Source organism: Condylura cristata, unplaced genomic scaffold (genome assembly GCF_000260355.1).
Source record: "Condylura cristata isolate star-nosed mole 26May11 unplaced genomic scaffold, ConCri1.0 scaffold00003, whole genome shotgun sequence".
In the NCBI taxonomy this organism is placed as follows: domain Eukaryota; kingdom Metazoa; phylum Chordata; class Mammalia; order Eulipotyphla; family Talpidae; genus Condylura; species Condylura cristata.
The window spans coordinates 49,492,130-49,514,799 of NW_004567104.1; the positions used below are offsets into that span (position 1 = coordinate 49,492,130).

Below are 22,670 nucleotides of genomic sequence, written 5' to 3' on the forward strand. Positions count from 1 at the left end.
GAATATAAGCTGTTTTTAATTTTCATTTTGATTATAGTTATGAAACTCCATATGTATATACATATAAAAAAAGCTCTTATCTGTGGAACATGTAGTGCACTCAAATATAGTATTTAAAAGTTTTAAAGGTAATATCAATTGTAAGGGGAACTATGTTGTGAGAAAAGATGAGATAGGAAGTTAAACCTTCATTTGTGATAATAAGTCAATATGATAATGTGTCATGTAAAAGTGGATGTAGAAGCAACTATGGAATTAAAGCAAAAAGCAAAACAGAATCAGTTAAAAATTACTGCCATGGATGAATAGGACTTGGAGTTGGATGACGAGTCAAGGAGAGGGGATGGTGTGCTATGCTTTTCATTACAAGTTCTTATATTTTCTACATGTGTGTAAATCACTGGTTTTAAAATTAGAATGCTGAAGCATTGCTTTTGTGGAGCATGCTGTGTAAGTTCAGAGTAACAAAAGGTGCCACTGTTTTCTAGCACTGTGGACATTTGTTCTATCAATCAGCAAATGAACATTAATAGACTAATACATCAAATGTATGATATCAAACCACATTTGTTTTTCAATTTAACTTAAAAAAATGAAAATTAATACCTTTCTTTTACCTTTTCTTCTTTTCAACACTTAACCAGTATTGACTTCTGCAATTATTCGACCCACTACTCAAAAAGGAACTAAGCAGCCTTCTGAACTTTATGTACAACTTGACATGCAAGGCACTCCTTCCCATACTTAGAAGGAATCCACTTTTCCACTTGCCTCACATTTCTAGTCATGCAATTTTAGAAAATGTCTTTGTAATTTTACATTTGCTTTCCATAAGCCCAGACATTACACATTTCAACTGATCACTCTATAACATCTAGGTTATTTATTGTCTGTCCTCACAGGAACTCTAGATAATGGAGTGTCATTTAATAAATCAAGGCATAGTGATTTTCATATTTTTGTACAAGTTATTGAATCTAATCATTATGTACACACAACTGAAAACTTTATAAGTGAGGATTAAGATGGTATTAACAAACAAAAGTAAAATAGGACACACTTACATTCTTTGCTTAAACTAGAGGATTCTACCTCTATCTTAATATATCAAACCTTCTCTTAAATATTCCTGTGTTTTTAATTTCAGTCATTGGGTCAGAAACCTGAGATTCACTCTGTGTGTCCAGTTTTTATGATCCCTGAATTATCATTGGGTTCCTGGCTGCTGACCAATGTTTACTGAAACCCTTCATCCACAAGACATGACAACGATCATTTGAATTGTAAGTGTGACTGTGTAATTTTCCTATCATTGCACAGTCACTTCAGGATGAAGTCACCTCTTAGAGTTAGCCTTCTCTGAATGGTAATTTTTATGCCTTATTTTCTAAGCAACTGAAGTTTCTTTATCATGCCTTCTTCATACTAATCTTACTCTGGGAATGTATAAGGTGAGTTACTACATCATTTCCCTCATGCCAACACTGTACTAGGTTATAAGCTTTTTGAGGATGAAAGTCAATTAGTGAATAAATGAATACTGTATGTTGTAAATTCTGTGCCTTTTCATTAAAACTTATATACAGGGCTCTCCCTGGTGGCACAGTGTGTTAAAGGACAGAACTAAGAAGCTAAAGCCACTTCAGCATGAGTTCAATCCCTGGCCCTCGAAGTGATCCACATGGTGCAGTAGACCTCTCCTGACCCACCTGCTGCTCCCCTCAGCAGTGTCCTCCATCAGTTGGATTCACCACTCTGTCTCTGGTGAACCCTCTCGCTGCTCCTGCAACTCTGGCCTGTAACTTCAGTTCTATATGCATAAATAAATCAATCTTATAAAAAAATTATATATAACATCTACCACCTGTCAAGTATTGTTGAAAGGGCTGAAGGAACAGAAGTGAATGTGAAAAAAGGAAGATACAAATAGGGAAAGCAAAACAAAACAAATATATATCACTTGGTAGTAACCACTACTGAGAAAAAGTAGAATAAGTTGGAAAGGGAATGTGGTTGAAAGGACTAAAAGGTCTTGCTGAGCAAGAAATATGGTCCTAGAAGCTGGAAAAATGTGGGAATAAGGAAGGAGCTACAGTGATTCTGAAGCTAAGATCTTCCTGTCAGAAGGAACATTAAACACAATCGTCTTGATTTTAAAAATTAAAATGTTCAAGTATTGCTTTTGCAGGGAGTGCTGCTGAATTTCACAGAATGACAAAATTGCCATTGTTCTTAGGTACTAAGGACAGTTTTCCCATCAATCAGCAAATGAACCTCAACAGGCTAATACATCAAATGTAAGATGCTAAATCACGTTTATTGGTGCAGGAAACATGTTGAAGTATGTCTGCGGGAAGCATGTCTAAAGAAGAGCAAGGAAGTGATTCAAAAAAATGATGAGTGTAGGAGAGGTGTTGGGAGGTGAATTTGAAGAGATAGGTAGGTAGTGAACAGGCTTTCACTGTGAATTTAGAAACTGTTGGAGAATTTTGAGCAGAGTGACAATCTGCTTTACATTTCAAGGGATTTTTTTCTGTGTTGCATATGGAGAGTATACCACAAGGGGCAAGGGTGAAAGAGAGGAGGCCGGGAGAGATGTTGGTAGGTTGGGGCAAGGTTGTAGTTCTGAAGTGGTAAAAACATGATTAGAATCTGTGATATATTCTCAAGGCAGAGCTGACAAGGTTTGCTGATGGATTGATGTGGCATATAAGCACATGTAAACCAGATTTCAAATGAAGGAAGTGTTTAATTTTACCCTAAAGAGTTACATCATCAAAAAAGTCAATATCCGCATTAATGTTGATCCTGCTAAGGTTTTGGTTTATGGTGGATCAATGCACTTAGACTTAGGAAGTGGTGGTGGTGGTGACGCTCCACTCGAAACCTACAAGTCATGAAAACAGATCAGTAACCAGATGCAATCTTCACATCATGGAGCTGGGAGTAGTTGCTGATAGACTGACACATGGTTGGAATTAAAGCAAGAGTCAGAGCCAAATTAACCTAACACAGAGGAGATTTTGGTAATGAAGAATGATTTAAGAAACAGTAATTGCATAAGTGTTAGAAGATAACTTATAAAGGAAGTGAAGACTTGGAAGCATAAAAGATTATTTGTAATAAAGTAGTGGTTAATAAGAGCAGGGCTCTGAAGTTAAGACTACTCTGGGGTTTAATTTGGTTTTATAATTTATGAACTGATATAATATGACCAAGTAATTCATTATCTGTAAGTGATAGTCTTTTTGTTTTTAAAATAGACATATGTGATGCTCAGCATCGTGACTACTGAGATTATAATTGCAGTATTTACCTTAAACATGTAATCATTTAATTACTCTTGCCTACTATTAATCAAAGAGAAACTATGTTGTTTTTTAATAAAGCAAGGCAGGTAACCATATGAGAGATTCTAGTACAACAGAATATAAAAGATTGCTATTTAACAAGACTTGCATTAGCCCACATGGAAAGTCAAAGTTCTTCAAAGCTCTACACAATCCTTATATGACACCCTTTCCCATATTTGATGCATTTACTTTACCATGAAAGCAATAATAGAGAAGCTATAAAAGATCACTACTGGACCTTCCTTGGTGGCACACTGGGTTAAAGCACAGCACTGTGAATCTAGCCACAGCCGCTTCAGCACAAGTTTGATCCCTGACCAATAAGGTGACCCATGTGGTGCAGACAGACTCCGTCTGTCTTGCTCCTCTTAGCAGTGTACTTTGTTGATCTGCCTGTTCTGCTCCCCACTTTGTCTCTGGTGAATCCTCTCACTGCCCCTGTACCTCTGGCCTGTACCCCAGTTCTGTATGCATAAATAAATAAATCTTTTTAGAAAATCATTACTGGACCCTCTCTGGTGGCGCAGCGGGGTAAAGCACAACACTAAGAAGCTAAAGTCACTTCAGGATGAGCTCGATCCCTGTCCCGGAAGTGACCCACATGGCACAGCAGACTTCTCCTGACCCACCAGTTGCTCCTCTCAGCAGTGTACTTCATCAGTCAGCCTGTTCTGTTCTCCAATTTGTTTCTGGTGAATCCTATCACTGCCCCTGCACCTCTGGCCTGTACCCTAATTCTGTATGCATAAATAAATCTTTAAAAAAATCATTACTTTTTGCTGTTTCCACCTTTCTAGAAATTAACAGTAACTGTTATTTGGAATTAGTATAAAGACCTAGGGGAAATTATTTTCATTTTAAAATAACTAAAAGCCTAAGAAAAAAGTACTGACCATAACTGTAAATATTAAAATTAGGGGTGGTTGTATCAAGAAATGTACATGATCATACAGATACTATAAAGAATATGTGCTTATAAAAACAGAATTCTAGCAATGCATGCAATTATCTCAATGAAGAGGAAAATTAGAGATTATACCAAATAATCATTTTCCAGGGCACAGTAATTCAGTGTGATAAAGGTACATAGTTAATACGCAAATACCTGATGATACTGTGAAGGAGAAATAATTGTACTGGTTAATGTAACTGAGAAAACTGACCTATAGAAACAATGAAATTTAATGGGAATATTTGTTAAAAGAATGAGAAAAATATGCAATAAATTTGAATAGAGTATAGAGAGAGAGCATGGACGTATAAAGAAACTATAGTTGTGCACTCAGCATTATAAAGTCAATTGGACAAGTAGAGAAATAGATCGTGCTGACTAGCAATCTGAGAAAGACAACTGTGGATAAATTGGTAGTAAGTCCTTTCTATGCCAACAGAGTTTGGCAGCTATTCAAAGAGCAAATATAAACTCAGAGGGCCTTAATTGAGGCACAGTGGGTAGGTGCTAGCCATGTGTTTTCTACATTGATTAGAAAATAATTGAAATACTGTGTTCAATTCTGAAAAGACTCAGAGAAAAACAATAATTCTCCAGAGAAAGGTTATCAGAATGATGAAGTCTCCAGAAAGCATGTCAAATGGAAATGGTTGAAAGGTTTAAACAAGTCAGGTTGAAAAAGAAAGATTTATGAGGTTCACATATTATCTTCAAATGTTTGAAGGGTATAGTGGAGTAGAAAGACAGGTTTACTTTGGAGGAGTTGAATTTTGCAGAACAATTACTAGTGGGCAGTTTCATAAGATCACATGCAGTGTTATAAAGAAACACATTTCTACTTGAACAGATTCTTAGCTTAATAGAATTTGCTGTCTCATAAAGTTTGAATGGTCAGATAGGCCCTATGTCATTTGCTTTTCACAACTATTTTCTTTTTATTTTACAAGTAAGGAAATCAAGGCCCAAAGAGGCAAAATGTCCAGGCCCTGTTTTCATAATATCAGACTTTCTCCCTTATGGACAAAGAGTTTGAAGGACAAATATAAAATGAATTCTAAATATCAGAGACAAGAGAAGAAAAAAGACAATACTTAGGAAGTGTCAAAATTATGAATAGGATTAGAGGTAAAAATACCCTGGGAGGAAACCCTCCCTAAATATGATAATAACATTGTTTTCTGATGAATATTAGTCTCTCCAATGGAATCAGGGAATAGTCATACAGTATGTGGTAGCCTCTCTCATTCTCTAGGTATAAACACATACTGAGATTATATAGAAGGAGAGAGTCTCCATGAAATTCATGTTGAAGTTCTAACCCCCAACGTTATGGTACTAAGATGTAATTAGGATCTGAGAACAGAACCCTCATGAAGGGGATTAATTCCTTGTCAAAAAAAAAAAAAAAAAAAAAAAAAAAACAAACTTTGAGAGTCCTCTCCTTACTACCAGCATGTGAGGAGAAATGATCATCTATTAATCAAAGGTGAATCTTTACCAAACACTGAATATTTCAAAATTTTAGACTTGCATTTCTTGGCGAAAACTGTAAGAAATAAATTTCTGTTGTTTATAAGCTACCCAGTCTATGTTGCCTATGATATACCATTAGAGCACCCGGAAGCAACTAAAATTATATATATATATATATATATATATATATATATATATATATATATATATATGGCAGCTACAGACTGTTTTCCTCCAAATTTCATATGTTGAAGCTCTAACCCCTCACTCAATGAGACTAGAACTGGAAATTGGGTCTTTATGAGTTAATTAAAGTCAAGCAAGGTCATAAAAGTTGGAACCTAGTCAAACAGGACTATGATCTTGTAAGCAGCAGCAGCTACCTTTCACAACCCCCCAGCCCCTCATGTGAAGAAACAGAAGCCAGTCAGCCAGGAAGAGCACCCTCACAAGAAGTGGACTATGCTAGCATTCTAAGTGCATGTTTTCCAGCCTCTGAAGTAATGAGAAAATAATTATCTGTTTTTTCAGACAACCAGTCTTTCGTATGGCAGCCCAGTGCTATATAATATCTGTGTTTAAACACATGCATGTCACATTTAGAAATATATATATTTTCTTTTCTTTCCTCAATAAAAATACTTCAACTTATTTAAAACTTATGTCAATATATATAAAATTGTAACCAAATTAAAATGATGGTAATCATTATTAATAAACAAGAAGAGATAGTTATAGCTGCACTAAGATATAGTAATCTAGTTTTTTTTTTAAGCTATTTTTTTAAAGATTTATTTATTTAAGCATAGAGAACTGGAGTATAGGCCAGAGGTACAGGGGCAGTGAGAGGATCCACCAGAGACAAGAATGGGGAGCAGAACAGGCCGACTGAAAAAATACACTGCTGAGGGGAGCAGTGGGCTCCCCTCACGCCATGTGGGATCATCTCTGGGGTGGTGATTGAACTCATGCTGAAGTGGCTGTAACTTCTTAGTGCCATGCTTTAACCCACTGCACCACCAGGGAGGGCCCAGGATCTAGTTTTTAAAGAAAAATTAGATATAAGGAGCTATTGTCATGTGACTCCAAAATCTTTTGAAATTATCCAAAATTCCACTTCACACTCCCCACAACTCTTATTTGACCACTTCAAGAATTCCTTTCCCCTGACTAAAGCTGCCTTTTATTCATTTTGACATTACTTATTTTTCAGGAGTGTGTCAAATGCCATTTCCTTAGTGTAATCTGCTCACCTAATCTCCAGCAGAGATTTCTATGGGTGACGTATAAATACAACATGTTCATTTATGATGTTTTTCACTTGCTTTTTGTTTTGTATTTGTACTTCTCTTTTCTACCTTATATACTAAAATTTCTTTCATGAGCCTGGACAGCTTTTGTATTCATTTTTTGTAAACTTCATAGTTTAAAATAACTTTAAGTTTACATAAACTTAACCCAGGGCAGATAACCTAGTAGTCACAGGTAAGGAGACATGAATATCATTCATTAGGAGTACGAAGCAAAACTGGTCTAGGGACATAATAACAAAGGAATTTATAATCTGGTATTCTTAGTAGGTTTAAAAAAAATGATTCATTTTCTATAAATGATGAACTATCAGCTACGTGGTGGATCACAAAGCAGGACCACAAGTGCTCCCCAACTCTGTATACATGGCCCTCTAATTATCTGATCCTCTCATCCAGAGATGGGACCCAGCTTCACTTTGGTACATCAGGGCTGACTTTGTGTTTTTTGGATCAAAATAATGTCAGATTTTTTTTAAGGGGGTTGAGAAGCATAAAAAGACTATAATTCTTTGTCTCATCTGCTTAGAACACTAGCTTGAACCTTTCCAGTCTGTTGGTGGGAGTGAGCCATACAGAGCCGAGGTGACTCCTCACTGCTGAGATGCCTTCCTACGCCAACCCCTGCAAGCAAACACCATGCAGCTGAGCAACCATTCCAGAAGTGATACTAGATGAGACAGGCAGGAAAAAAAATGCTGAGTCTAGTCTAAACTGTGGATCAAGAGAATTATATATAAATTGCAACTATTACTATTTGAAGTCATTTACTTTACTATATAGCAATAGATAACCTGGGCAAACTACAAAGATGATTTGTTAAATACATGGACAATATCACTGAGAATTCAAACATCACTATGAGAATAATAAACTTAATATCACACACTAGAAGAACTATAGTATGACAAACAAATCATATAATCTAATTTATGTTCACACTTTACTATTCATCAAGGTTTAAAGCACATATAGTCTCTCAGGCAGCATTACTGAGTGTGTGACATTATTAAGCAATCATATAACATAAGCAACATTTTCCTTTTTTACAAGAGAGAAATTCAGAATTGTATTCATTTTTAATTTTACCTTAACCCCCAGATTGAGTAAGATTCAGCTATCTTTAATATATTCATATTAAATTTAAAACACTGAATAAACAGATTTGCAAAATCATTATAGTTGTAGGCAGACCTCTAAGATGGCCTTCAGTGATCCCTGGAACCTGGTATACACATCCTTGGGTAATCTACTCCCATTTGGGGTGGGTTGGACATAGTATTATACTTACAACCAAGGGGATATAACAAAGATAATATGATGTTGATTCCATGATTAGATTATAAAAATTGTGACTTCTTGCTGTCTTAGGGAAATAAGCTACTGTGTTGGAGATGCACATGGAAAGGATTCTGAGAGTCAACAGCAATGAGAAATTAATATCTTCAGTGCAATAACCCTCAAAGGACTGAATAATGACAGAAGCCACACAAAGAAGCTTGAAAATGCATCTTTACCTAATTGAGCCTCCATGCATGCTTGCTAATCATCCTAGCTGACACCTTGATTTTAGCCTCATAAGAACAATGCAGGAGCAGAGGCTGCATTCCTGGTTCAATTGAACAGCAAGACAGTAAATGTGTTTGTTTTAGGTGTTAGGGTAATTTGTTATGTTCATGAGGCATAAGCCCAAGATCCATGGCTGATGCTTGAAACCACAGAACCAAACCCTAAATATAATCATTTTTCCTATACATAAACACCAATGATAGAATTTTTAAGTTAGTAAGAGATTAACAACAATATACAAATAAACTAGAGCACTTATACTATAATAGTTATGTGAATGTAATTTTTTTCTTTTCCTTACTCTCAAACTATCACATTGTATGTAATATTTTAAAACATAGTTGATATCAAGCAACAGATTGCAGAAAGTAAAATCACAGGTTGGGGGCAATATAGGGGTGATATATCCTATAATAACATAAAGGCTAAAAATTATTACTGCTGATTTATATCTGATGATTTCCTCTTTTGGTTCTTAAATTTAAGAGTGGGTATCATTACTTTTTATTTCTATATTAGATATAAAATCATTATAATTGTAGGCAGACCTCTAAGATGGCCTTCAATGGTCCCTGGTCTATACATCCTTGGGTAATCTACTCCCATTCAGGGTTGGTTGGACATAGTATTATATTTACAACCAAAGGAATAAAATAAAGGTAAATATGATGTCACTTCCCCTAGCTCCTTGGAACAATTTTTTTGAAAGCAGGTTTCAAGTTTTGTTTTGTTTTGTTTTGTTTTGTTTCCATATTATCAAATATTCAAGAAAAGCACAAATTAGAAGAAAGAGCCTAAAGGAAAAAAATAGAAAGAATTAATACTTTGTTAGTTATAAAGTACTTCAAAATTGCCTGCTATATAAATATAAAAGAAAATGTCATTCTTCTTAGACATCTCAACTGAATATACAAACTGTATATAACCCAATTGTCACATTACTTCCCTTTTCAAAGTGTAATGTCACAGGTCCTCTTTGAATCATCTCTAATCTTTACATTGACCCTGCAAGTTAGCTCTTATTTTATGAATACATTTTACTGACAAACTGGCCAAATTTCTGAAAGATTACTAAATTGCTGAAGGCCACAGAACAAATTAGCAGCAAAGCTGTGATTCAAGCTGGGGTCTGTTTGTCTATAGTCTGTGTTTTTTTTATTGATATCATCATGTAATGGAGAATGAATAAAGCCCATCTTTTACTAAATATTTTGATTTACAAAGCTAAGAAAGTCTTGAAAATAAAGCACAAAAGTCTTGCCAGAACTTGCTGCTTGTCCTATCTTCAGTCTACAGGTTGAACAAATGAGTTTCCAAAAATAGAAAAGAAAATTTGGCTACTACCATGCTTTTAATTGATGGGCAGAACAAAATTTGCATCCAATATAACCATCTTATTTCTATATAGAGAAAGCAGGCCATCGATATAAATTTTTCCAGTAAAAAGTGAACTGTGATACTATATCTGGAATACCCACCTACACTTCTCATTGTTAGGGTACAAGAAAATAGAATAAAGCTGTAGAAGAGGTACAAGAGAAAAAAGGGAGGATAACACTTCTTTAAGATAACTAAAAATACTAGACTCTGGAAAGGGGAGACTAGGGTGGTTGAGCGATGGCAGGGGAATTAGGGGAGTCATATCAGGTAAGCATTTTGCCTAGCACAGAGTACAACTGCAACCTCAAACGAGTTGGCAGTAACAGAACCAAATGTTAGGTTGAATAAATCACTGGTTTGACACTCACTTTCTATATCCTTTATGTTATCCTTTTGACTTTTACCTGCAGATGTTTGCAGAGAAGCCAACAGTTAAACTTCCTGCACTATTCTAGGAAGAGAAAAAATATGGTGATGCTAAGCGAGGAGAAGAGAAGTCTGATAGTGGAGGAAATAATGAGTTTTTTTTTTTTTTTGGTACAGATAAAGGGATAGAATATGAATGACTGGGGGATATTATTCATTTCCATTCAGACTAGGCAAAAAGGGAAGGTCAAATACAAGAAGTGGGCCCTATGGGCTTAGAGACACAAGAATGAATATTTTCAATGGAATAATGCCTCAAAATTACGGATACTCTGCTGGGAAAATTGTTCTTATAATGGTTAGGTCCAGTACTGCTCTGAACAAGGGATAGCCTTTCAATGACCTTTTTCAATTGATGATTAAAATTCAGTTTACCAGTTTTTTTCATTATCTCTCAAGGTATGTGTGAAATAATGATTCTACTCTAATCTGACTTGGCTCTTTTAGCCTAAGAATTTCTGTTTTACAGTGCTCTGGCCAGAGTATTTCATTTTATGATGCAAAAAGTCAAAGGAGATAGATGATTTTGATAGTCTCCTATGCAACAGACCTGCTCACTTCATTTAAATGGAAATTACATTTTCATGGAAATTCATGCCCATATTGATTAACAAAGATAAGCTACCTCTATTAAGTAGAATAGTGATACACATCCAAAAAAGTACTAAAGAACTCAATTAAATAAACAGTAAAATGGATAGTGAAAGATAATTTTTATTTATGCACACACACATTATATATATAATCTACTATATAATTATTTCATGCCAGAAAAAAAAAAAGAATATATAGATACCCTAGATATTGGGCAAATACAGTTTTCTAAGGATTTGCTGAATACTATTTGGATGGTTATAAAGTTGAAAATGCCAGAAAAAAGGTTGTGAAAGACAGGTTGAATACCTATGTTTTGAATGAATATAGTGACTTATATGAGAAAGTTAATAGCACAGTTTCTTTTATAAGTAGATACTGCTATAAGAAATGTCATGTGTTAGGTGTGATAGTATTTTCCATGCTCTTATCTTTCTTAAAAATTTAACATGGGGCCCTCCCTGGTGGCGCAGCGGGTTAAAGCACAGCACTGAGAATCTAAAGCCGCTTCCGCATGAGTTCGATTCCTGCCTGCCCCGGAGGGGACCACGTGGCGTGGCAGACCTCTCCTGGCCCGCCCGCTGCTCCCCTCAGTAGTGTACTTCGTCGATCTGCCTGTTCTGTTCCCCACTCTGTCTCTGGTGACACCTCTCGGCCGCTCCTGAACCTCTGGCCTATACCCCAGTTCTGTATGCACAAATAAATAAATCTTTTTAAAAAAAAAATTTAACATGGCTGTGTTTGAATTTAAGCAACTAAAGAAATATATAATGATTATAGATTGTTCCCAAATAAGGAACCTGAAAATTCTTCTTAAGTATCTCTTCATTAAAAACATGCAGATCTTAGAGATTTTCCTCAGCAATGAACCGTTAAGTCTTGGTACTTCACTGCTACTCTCAGCGTCTTAATCTGACATAAATATTTTTCATCTCATAATCATCAAGCCCTGATCTACACTGCCATTTTGTATCATTTAATTACAAATTCAAGGGAAATAGTTAATGACACAGATGATGAGAAAATGAAGGTGAGAAAATCAACTAGGTAAAGAAAAATACAGGCTAGGAGACAATCTACTGTGAAAAGTTGGACAAGTAAAAAAAAAAACAAAAGTTGGGCAAGTAGCCAGCTGTGCAATTATATCTCAGACATTATATTACTCTCTTAAGTTATCATTGGTTTAACAGAACAATGCTGTTTCCATACTGCTGCTATGGAAATGACCACATATTCCACTAGCTTTTGGAATATGACCTAATGGGCTCAGTTGGAAGAACAACATGAGACAGAGTCACGAAGAGCAAAGTTAAAATAGCTTTATCTCATAAAGCATCTTTCTGCTTATGATTTTTCTAAACATGGGCAGTAACAGGAGGCTTTAACATATTGTCTGAAATTTGAAATAGTCAACGATGAATAAATATAAAAAGGAGACAATGATGTAAATGGATGACTATATATAGACTGTTTTTGGCAAACGAGAGGAATACCATTAAACATGTTATATTTTAGACAGAAAAGGGATATGATATTAAAATATCAGCATTAATAGTTATTGCTTGCTTTGATAGTAACTGTTATACTTTTGGGGGGACAAATTATATTTTCATTGAAAAAAATCCCCAACACTAAAGAAAAAATTAATTTCCTTTGTTTTTCAGATACCTGATTTTATCTCTTGACATTATGATTGCAGACATGGACATTTAATATATGCACAAAGGGCTTCAGTAGAAAATTTTCTACTATATCTTCTTAAGTACTGAACATTGACGTATAAAATGACATATCACTTTCTCCAACGCTAGAAAAATTGCCAAATCTAGGTGCAGTGGGATTAACCAACCTTCTCTCTGCCCTGTCCCACATTGTCTTAATAAACTAAAAGAATATAATGCATTCATTCAATTTCAATCATGTTTTAATGTCTGTTAACCTGCTATATGTTCAACAGGATAGGATAAAAAAAAAACCCGGTGTCATTCCAGGTACCTAATCTTATAAGATAGCCTCTTTGGCTGAAAGCATCAGGAATAAATATATAGGGCCCGTGTGTCAGCTTTCAGAGGTAAACCTGGCTAAATAGTTGAGATGATCCACTGTGAGTGGGAAACAACTGATATCAGGAAGGCTTCTCTACAAATATCACTGGATTTCTTGAATTACTTCTTGTTCTTTCTGTTACCTGGGAAATATTCATCTTGGATTCTATGAAGAATCTTGATTTTAGAAAGGTTCAACTGTTTATTTAATGCTCTGTTGTTAATATCTTGGAAGTCATAATAATATTTTAACAAGGTGCTATACATTTTCATTTTCTAGTGGTGCCTGTGAGTTACGTATAAAATGACATATCACTTTCTCCAAGGCTAGAAAAATTGCCAAATCTAGGGTGCAGTGGGATTAACCAACTTCCTCTCTGCCCTCTCCCCCATTGTCTTATAAAATGAACTGGTTCTACATAAAAGGTCTTGGAAAGAGACAAAAGATGGTCTGTTACTTCTTTTTGCTCTCTGCAAAGACTTGAAATCTAATGGTCACGGCCAGTGTTTGACTAATCCTCCTTTCCCCCACAATCTAGTCTCCCTTCTCTACTAAGTAATACACTTTCCCTCCTCTCAGCGAGAGATAATATTTCCAGACTCTCTTGCATTTAAATATGTCAATATGGTGGTTGTAAATGTGATGATTTTCAATGTCCAGTTTAGTTTCTTAAAGACAAAGTGAAAAATACTGAATTCTTTCTAATTCTTTCCAATTCTCCCCATTAGAGGATGGAAGACAGGTGTGCTGATAAGTAAGCTATGAACATTCAGGGGAGGATGGTATGTGACGATAAGGTAGGAGAAGAGTAGAAGAATTTCCATCCTTAAGAACTTCTGAATGAAAACAACTCTGCCAACATAGACTACTCATCTTGGGTCAGAGACTTGAAAGAGGACTCAATCTTATCAGCCTAGTTTCTGCTCTAAGCATGGGTCAGAGAAGTAGAAAGAGGACTTAATCTTATCAGTTTAGCTTCTGCCCGAAGCAATATACAGAATATATTCTTGGGGACTGTTTCAGTGAAACTTTGTATTTATGTAGAACAGCTTAATAAAACAGTGTTCTGAATATCTGAACACCGTACACAGAAATATCAGTTGATTTGCACTAAAATTATACAAAACTATATTGAATCTATTTTTTTTAAGATTTTATTTATTCATACAGAACTGGGGTACAGGCCAGAGATGCGGAGGGTGAGAGGATTCACCAGAGACAGAGCAGGGAGCAGAGCAGGCAGATCTACGAAGTACAATGCTGAAGGGAGCAGCGGGCGGGTCAGGAGAGGTCTGCCGCGCCACGTGGTCACCTCCCGGACAGGTGGGAATCGAACTCATGCGGAAGTGGCTTAAGCTTTTTAGTGCTGTGCTTTAACCCGCTGTGCCACCAGGGAGGGCCCTGAATCTAATTTTATCTATAATGATTCTCAAACTACTTCTGGATCTTGCAGTACCTCAAGGTCAACATATTAATACAAATTATAGATTATTTCTATAAATGTTGGGGCTTGAGTAAATCCTTAATAACCTATGACAAATTCCTGAAGTTGCACTTTCAAAATAAATTCCCGAATCAGTCTATTTTCACTGTAATTTATTTTCATACTGAAAAGAGGCTATGACTGGAAAAAATAGCCTTTGTGAAATTTCTCACTGATTTGGAAGCTGATTACAGGTATTTAAAGTACCTTAAAAAGAATATATAGTTTCTCATTTTTTAAAATTTTTCACTGACTAAAACTGCTAAGATTTAAAATATTATTTTAATAAACCAGTTACAAAATCATTAAGGGATCATATCTTTAAAAGTATAGCATTCATATTTACCTGCCCCAATGACTCTCTCAATTCGAATTCTTGAGGGATCAATTTCTTTCGCAAATTCATGGACTGCTAGGGATGGATCTTCATATGTATCTGGATCTATGTAAGTTTTAATTCCTGGGAAACGTACTGCAACAAAACAAAATGCATTTAGTTTAAATGTATTTCAGTGATCACACATCCTGTGAATATAGAGTGACATACTGAAGGCGTCATTTTGTTTATTACCTTCTTTCTATTTCTGTCCCTCTCTCCATAAACGATTCCCCAAATGAAGTTCTGAATACTTAAAATCCAAATTTCACTTATGAAACTGTTCATGTAAAATGACTTACTAGTTTCATAAAGAGTAAATATGCTTTATTATATTTCTGTAAACAGTTTAACCAGTCTACTCAGCTATTAATAAACACAAATTTCACATAGATCTAGGGTGTGGTCAGTCATAGGGGAAATGAGGCATTAGCCTTCCCCTGAGACAAGTAAGCCCTTTATAGGGTGCAACTTCTGGACCCTTTGTACTCTAAGACACAGGTTTTCCTGAACTACTGCTTCAGGTTTGGACTTCGAGAAACTTCCAAGCAGTAAAGAGACACCAGACAGAGAAGATGACTGTGCACAATAGCCCCTTCCTGTGTTTTATAAAGCTTCAAAGGTCAGAAGACTCATGATCCTGGAAAGGACCCATTATCTGCCTTGGAAGAGAGATCGGAGTCAGAGGCTCCATTCCAAGCCAGTTAGGTTCCAGATAGGTTCATCATGTTCACCATCAGTTCTAACAGTTTAAAAGAGAACTCTTGAGCCCTTAGCATCATCTTCACGGTTTTAGTAAAGAGCGGAAATAAACCAGCAGAGAAACAGCAAAGTGAGCCCCCTCCCCCAGGGTGATGCTGCCTTTTTATCGCCTCCCTTCTAGGCACAGGTGTGCACACTTGCATATGTGCACACACACACCCATGCTCCAGGTGTCCACAGTCAGGCACGTGCATCTCATGCACACACCTCCTTTGCATTAACACAACACAATCAAGGCCACAGGTGATAGCCAGAATGGCTAGTGGAGTAAAAGCCCAATTAACTCTTTTACCCTACAGAGGCCCATATCAGCCCATTGACTATGTGGTGGCTACCCTTTCTCTGGTAAGACAGGGATGCTCACAGTCCAGGGGCAGTTAGGATGAGGAATATATATTAGTAGGGGTTGGAATAGGAATTAGTAGGGACGAAAATATCAGTGCTGGGCTCTCCCTGGTGGCACAACGGGTTAAGGCACACAACTAAGAAGCTAAAGCCACTTCAGCATGAGTTGATCCTTGCTCCCAGAGACAAACCACTTGGTGCCTCAGACCTCTCCTTACCCTCCCACTGCTCCCCTCAACAGTGTACTTTTTCAATCCACCTGTTCTGCTCCCCATTCTGTCTCTGGTAAATCCTCTCACCCACCACTCCTGTGACCTGTACCCCAGTTCTGTAAGCATAAATAAATCTTCAAAAAAAAAATCAGTGCCACATTTGTACTGGTAGCTGATACTTAGTTTTATTATTTCTTAGATTTTGAAAGTTATATAGCACTCAAAATGAAGTGTTTCTAGGTCTTTTTAAAAACATGCTCTTGGGAGAAAATCTCAAAAGCAAACAAACAAGATAATAAAGGGAGTTTAGTGTAGGCGATGATAAACCCATTATTAGCATGAATTCTTTTATGCCTGTTGCCTTCTTTTAATACTTTTTGCCACTGTTTTCTAGTACTGGATATGCACTCATGACAAGATGGGTATTTTATTCCTAAAACAGCACCAGTTAAAGTATATTTCCAGGTATATTTATGCCTGATAATGATTCTTCAATGCTATGCTTTTCTTGACTTCACAAAGTTTAGACTAGAGAAAAGGAAAACAGATTAGCTGTACTTCTAGTTCATATCCATTGGTAACTTGGGAGGCATTGTAACTTCAGATGAGATTAGGTGAGTTCAGGGTAGCATGGCCTTGGATGGAAAGTTATAATTTTAGAATGACTTCTATAAACACAAACCCAGTAGCTCCTATTAGACAATCAGTGTTATCTAATTGAATATATGGTTCTGTTGATAATATCACTTTAGGACAGTTAACAGCTATCATTTATTATCTCACATATGTTATTCACAACTCAACTATTCAATCACTAAAAGTAACTCATATTTCTATATGTATGTATCACATCCATAGTACATGTATATACCACACATATATATCACACACATATATCACAGACATAATACATGTGTATGGTATGTATTATTGGTTAGTATCACTTTTTTCTTGAAATGCAATATATGTTGTATAAGAATAGAAACCCAAACTTAGTTCTGATTTTGAATATCTGGTTACTTAATTAATTTATTCATGTTTTTTAAACATGAATTTAAATTGGTTTAACTGCCTTCCACCTCCTTGAATGTCTTGGTTACTTTTATTACTTCCTGCTGAGTCCACTTGGTTTAGTTTATGCTAAACTACTTGTTGGAGAATAAATTTAAAAATATCTCAGAGACATCTTTTCTTACTTATTCGGTAGTAAATGCAATCTAGTGGGCTTAAGGTTGCTCAGCATAAGTTTTCTGTCCAGGTATCTGGATTCAGGTTTTTTCATTATTATATCCTTTCCAGTTCATGTCAGGCCAATGAGACAGGCATTGGTCCTCTCAGCAGTGACCCACAAACTCCCTATACAAAAGAACTACCTGGGAAAGCTTGCAAAAATGCATCTACTTGGAACCCATCTTGACATTGAGTCATATCTTCAATAAACAAGAGTGGAATTGTCTGATGCAATAGTTCTAAGACCAGCAGATAAGAAATCACAGGAGCCTTAGAAACACTCCTAAAGTATGCTTTTAATTTACAATTTTCTCACTCGAACCCTTTCTTGTGAACAGTAGTATGGATGAAAACTCCCTTATTTCCTTTGCTCAGGTTGACGTAGAGGATGAGTTTAAATTAGTTAAACTACTTGCTTCACATATTAGCTCTATACCGCAGTTAATTAGAGAACATCCTTTTCTTGTCAATTCAGTGTCTCACGAGAAAAAACTGTCCTGACAAAGTAGTCTGCCATTTAAAGGTGGAGGCAGAGGTGGGTGTTGGGGAGAAGAGGGTGGCAATTATCAAACCAACTATAGTGGTAATTATAGCTTGTTTGGGAAGAGATACTTCAAATGAATATAACCTTGTAGTCATCTCAAGGATTTCATACATATTCTAATAGTTAAAGAGCTGATTTTCTTTTTTAGTATTAATGAATTGTAAATTAATTTGTTATATGTTTTAATGACAATTCCTACAAGTAAAATCAGGATTTCTTCATATTTTTATACCTGTTGCCACACTAAGTAAAACCAACCACGTTCTGGAGTCCTTGTAAGTGGTAAATAAGTAAATAATCAGTCATCTTGTATTTTTAGCATAACCAGTCTGTTTACCAGCAAGCAGAATTAGGAAAAAAGTAATGTCATATAATGAGAAACAGATGCAATCTCCATCAACAAACCTGGAAACCAGATGAAAAAACTTAATGCTGAAAGGCTGGAAGGGAAATTTTTTTTGTGACTTTCTCAACTCAATGGATACAAGTTTAAAACAAACTTTTGCAGTGGTAGAACAATATAAAATATGAGTCACTACTCTACTTACACTGTCCATTTTGCAAGTGATTTCTTCTCTTCTCTTCTGACTTCATTTTGGCCTTTATGTACCATTGGCACCTTTCAAAAGGTAAACAAAATCTTATATTTAGACTCAGGCTGTATGAAAGCCAAACCACTTAACCACATACCACCTGTGACAAAGTTCTTATAATGATCATTCTAACAGCCTCTTTATAACATGGGAAAATACTCACAGAAAGTGTTTAGTGCACATCAAATTGGCCCCAGATAAGAATAAAATGTTCTCAAGGGGATAGGTTTATCCAAATGTTATGTATCTGAGAAAATTATTGGTAATGAGCAATAAACATCATACTTTTTCTTATATGACTCTAGTAGGAAGAGTTGGTGAAAAGGTGTTGAGTCAGAATCTCAGAATTTTTAACTGTGCTTTAGTTTTAATGATAATGAGCATGATTTTCTTTTTATTTTGGAAAACTGATTGAAGCATGTTCTGTTCTCTCTCAGGATAATTGTGCTCTGAAGAACATGGCAGGTGCTTGTCTCCTCTGACTTATTCAACATGAACAAATTTATCAACATCCATATGACTTGACAGTTCATCAAACTGCTAATACCAAATGGTTAAACAGAATACATTTGTGGTACACAAACCAGTCTTTCAATGTGAATTTTGTCTTAAATCCTATGGGAAACTAGTATTAATTCAGAAATGTCTTAATTTTTCACAGAATAATTTCCAATGAATGCTCCCCTACTAAAATGTTTGAGACTCTTGAAAAGGATTTTTTAATACCCTGTGATATTGAAATTAATTACATGTAGAATGTTAAAAGTTCCTGATATCTTACATATTAGCAAACATAGAAAGTGAAAGCTGAAAGTTATACAAGCTTTTCTTCATCATTAAGCTATCTTTCTGAGTGGTATTCAAATTCTGCTCCCAGAATCCTAAATAAGGTTTCTTTTTTAAAAAAACTGGCGATAAATGCCAATGATATTTAAAATAAACTATACTTAAGGAAGTTCCCCAAAATTCTTCAAAGGAACTTTCAAAGAAGAAAAATCTTTCTGAATCAGATTACCACTATATAAACCAATTAAATAATCAAAATACATAATTTGTCTGTGGAATTAAGATCACCGTATAGGACCTCATAGTACTCTATAACTAAATTATCTTTCAAGGTTCTGTACTGATCGTCTCTAAATTATGCGCAAACCTTTAATCAAAAGTGTATTATCATGATACTAATGCTTCCAAGTTCAGAATGCCCAGGCAGTAATTTATTATAAATGACAAGGAAAACACAGTAGGGTCTATCTTTCTATTTAACATTTTCTCTAATAAGGGTTAGTTAAGTGTTGGTGTATTCACTTACTGAACCTCACAAATTTGACATTGTGACTCAGTATGTTTCACTAAATTTTTTTTCTCTTCCACTCTTAAATCTTTAACCCCAGATTTAAATTTCTTTTATACTTTCCTTTCCTAGCTATCATTGCTTATTTATCTTTTTTTTTTTTTTTGGTCAATCTCAGGTAACATTATTGACTTTTTTTCTATTTATTAGATAAGCTTAAAACTTTATCAGATGTAAAGTGATCTTAAATAAGTAGTCATCCTCTTCGAATGATTAAGCTTGGTATGTCATGTTTAATATTTCTAAGTTATGGTATTGGATATTTTGTTTTCAACCTAATGGCTAAATGCTTTGGAAATACAAAATTTGTTTTCCATTCACTCTAAAAGATGGTTGTATCGAAGCTATTATGATAGCCAGAAGATGTCAAAACTTCGTTCTAGGTGTAAAAGGTATACAGGGAGAGAGAAATAGGAGATGCTGAGCCAATATCTGATAGTGGCATCAAGATATGCCCAAGCAAATGCATATTACCAGGGTTAATTTACCATTATTTTCTGTATACCAATATGTAGTTCTTTCTTATCACTATAGTCAGCATTCTCTATCAGTCAATTTTCCAAAACAGGAGGCTCTGAGACATACTTAACTAATAGCAGCAATGCCATCCCTGTTTATATATACGAAATGTTAAGAAAGTGTAGGGATAAAACTATTCTTTTTGCAATATATCATAAAGAATCATCATTTCAAAGAAGTCCTATTCATTTAATATCAGGAATATTAAAATATTCCTGTTTCTTTATTGCTTGATAAATTCTATAAAAATGGATTTGTTACAACTGAATCAATACATCTTTATAGGTAGCAGTTACCTTTTATTGAGGACCTATATTTCAGAAATGTAAGCATTGTCAATTTATTAACTTATTCCTTTAGTTATCAAAATCGTAGGTAACTTTTCATACAGTTTAATATATGATAACCCCCCTCCCCCCAAAAAAAGCCACTGTTTATAGTTTACAGCCCCAGAAGGTAGCTATTTGTTATCACTGTTCATTTTCAGATATCAGGGTAAAGGTGTTGGACTGTAGCTGGAGTCAGCACAGATTTGTAATGTTTGGGCATTTTATTGCAGTTTTAAATCATAACATTGGTATTTTGCTGTATGTGCTTGTTTCAGATTATCAAGAAAAATATTGAGGTATTTGAGCTCTTACTGACAATCTAGAAAAAGTAATTTTCCCCTTAAGGAATAAAAATATGACCTGAAGATATATATAATTTCAGATAGTGAATGGGTCAAACATCAAGGGTAAAGTAATAAAGAATTCTTATTTGTTTAAATACGTATTATTTTCTTACATCACTGCAGTGCCAGTACCTGGCATTAGTACCTCGATCATGGTAAAAATTCAATATACTTAAAAAATAACAAAAGGTGTTAATATATTTTCATACCAAATCTGTGTAAAAAGAGAAAGCCAAGGTTTAGCTGGGTATAGTATTTTGACCAGTTTATAAACATTTATATTTAGGTCTTCTGGTAGGTTAAACTTTCATTTGTATTATTCAAAGTGGAGATATAATTCAATTTTTAATTTTTTTGAACTAATAAAATGCAAAATATCCCCTTTTAACAACTAATGGATAAAAATTACGTATTTCTAAAACACTAAGTTTATAAAGACCCACTACATAAATTGTTCAGTCTATTTGTTAAATATTATTCCCCAAGATAAATCCCTTTCTTGTTTTTAATTTGATTACTGTAAAGGAAAAACTCATACATAACTTTGTGAGTAGAATTTATTATACTTAGCTTTCAACTTTGCTTTACCAAGTGTTTAGCTGATCCCACATTCATTGACCTGTTGATACAGAGCATCAGCCAACCATGGTGTGTTCACTGACCTATAAAGCTCATGTCTAAGCAATCACCCCGAGCCATTTTCAATGAGCTGTGTGCGTTTTGTCCCATTTGAAAGCACTTGACTCCACAGTATATAAAAAGAGTAATTAATCACAAATCTTGTAACTCATTTATATGTTTTGGTTACCTCCCAGTGATTAAGAAGAATAAAGTAAGAATGACGAGGAGCGTGAATCCCCCAACAGCCGCGGTAGCTATCACGAGAATCTGCCCCTGTTCTGCCGCCATGTCCGAAGCTGAAACAGAGATACAATATTAAAATTTCCCTGGGTGACATTTCATTACCTAAATTATATTATAATTTAGTATGTGCCTGAAAAATACAGTGATGAAATCCAGTAAAATTCATATTACATGTGCCCTTTATTTTCTCTGTAGAATGCAAACTCACAATAAGGTCATAGACGAGGTGACTGGGGTCATAACCCACAGCATAAATGTAACTTCAAAAACACATATGAACTCTTTGTACCCTACCTTTTAAGATTATGCATATGTTGTTAAAATAACTGAGGGAGCAAAGAAACTTGTTTCTATAATTGATTTATTTATTAACTTAAACTATTTATTTAAGTTATTTATTTCCTTAAACTATTTGTCCAAAAGACTAGGATGTTTTGGTATGTTACTACAAAGTAGAAAGACTACAGTGTTATTTTAAGAATGATCATCTTTGGGCCCTCCCTGGTGGTGCAGCTGGTTAAAGCACAGCACTAAGAAGCTAAAGCCTCTTCGGCATGAGTTCAATCCCCACCCGGGAAGTGACCCAAATGGCGGAGCGGAACCTCTCCTGAC

At 35.2% G+C, this 22,670-nt stretch overlaps 1 protein-coding gene across 2 annotated transcripts in view; it reads right to left on the reverse strand.

Moving 5' to 3' along the window:
• Positions 1-22,670, reverse strand: part of EPHA6 (EPH receptor A6) — a 563,177-nt gene that overhangs the window by 173,895 nt on the left and 366,612 nt on the right. For both annotated transcript variants that reach the window (XM_004675273.2, XM_012734527.1), the window contains exons 8-10: positions 22,003-22,111; positions 18,604-18,674; positions 14,933-15,058 (exon numbers count right to left, since the gene is read on the reverse strand). In XM_004675273.2, coding sequence (XP_004675330.1) covers positions 14,933-15,058; positions 18,604-18,674; positions 22,003-22,111 — 306 coding nt within the window. The remainder of the gene's footprint in view (positions 1-14,932; positions 15,059-18,603; positions 18,675-22,002; positions 22,112-22,670) is intronic.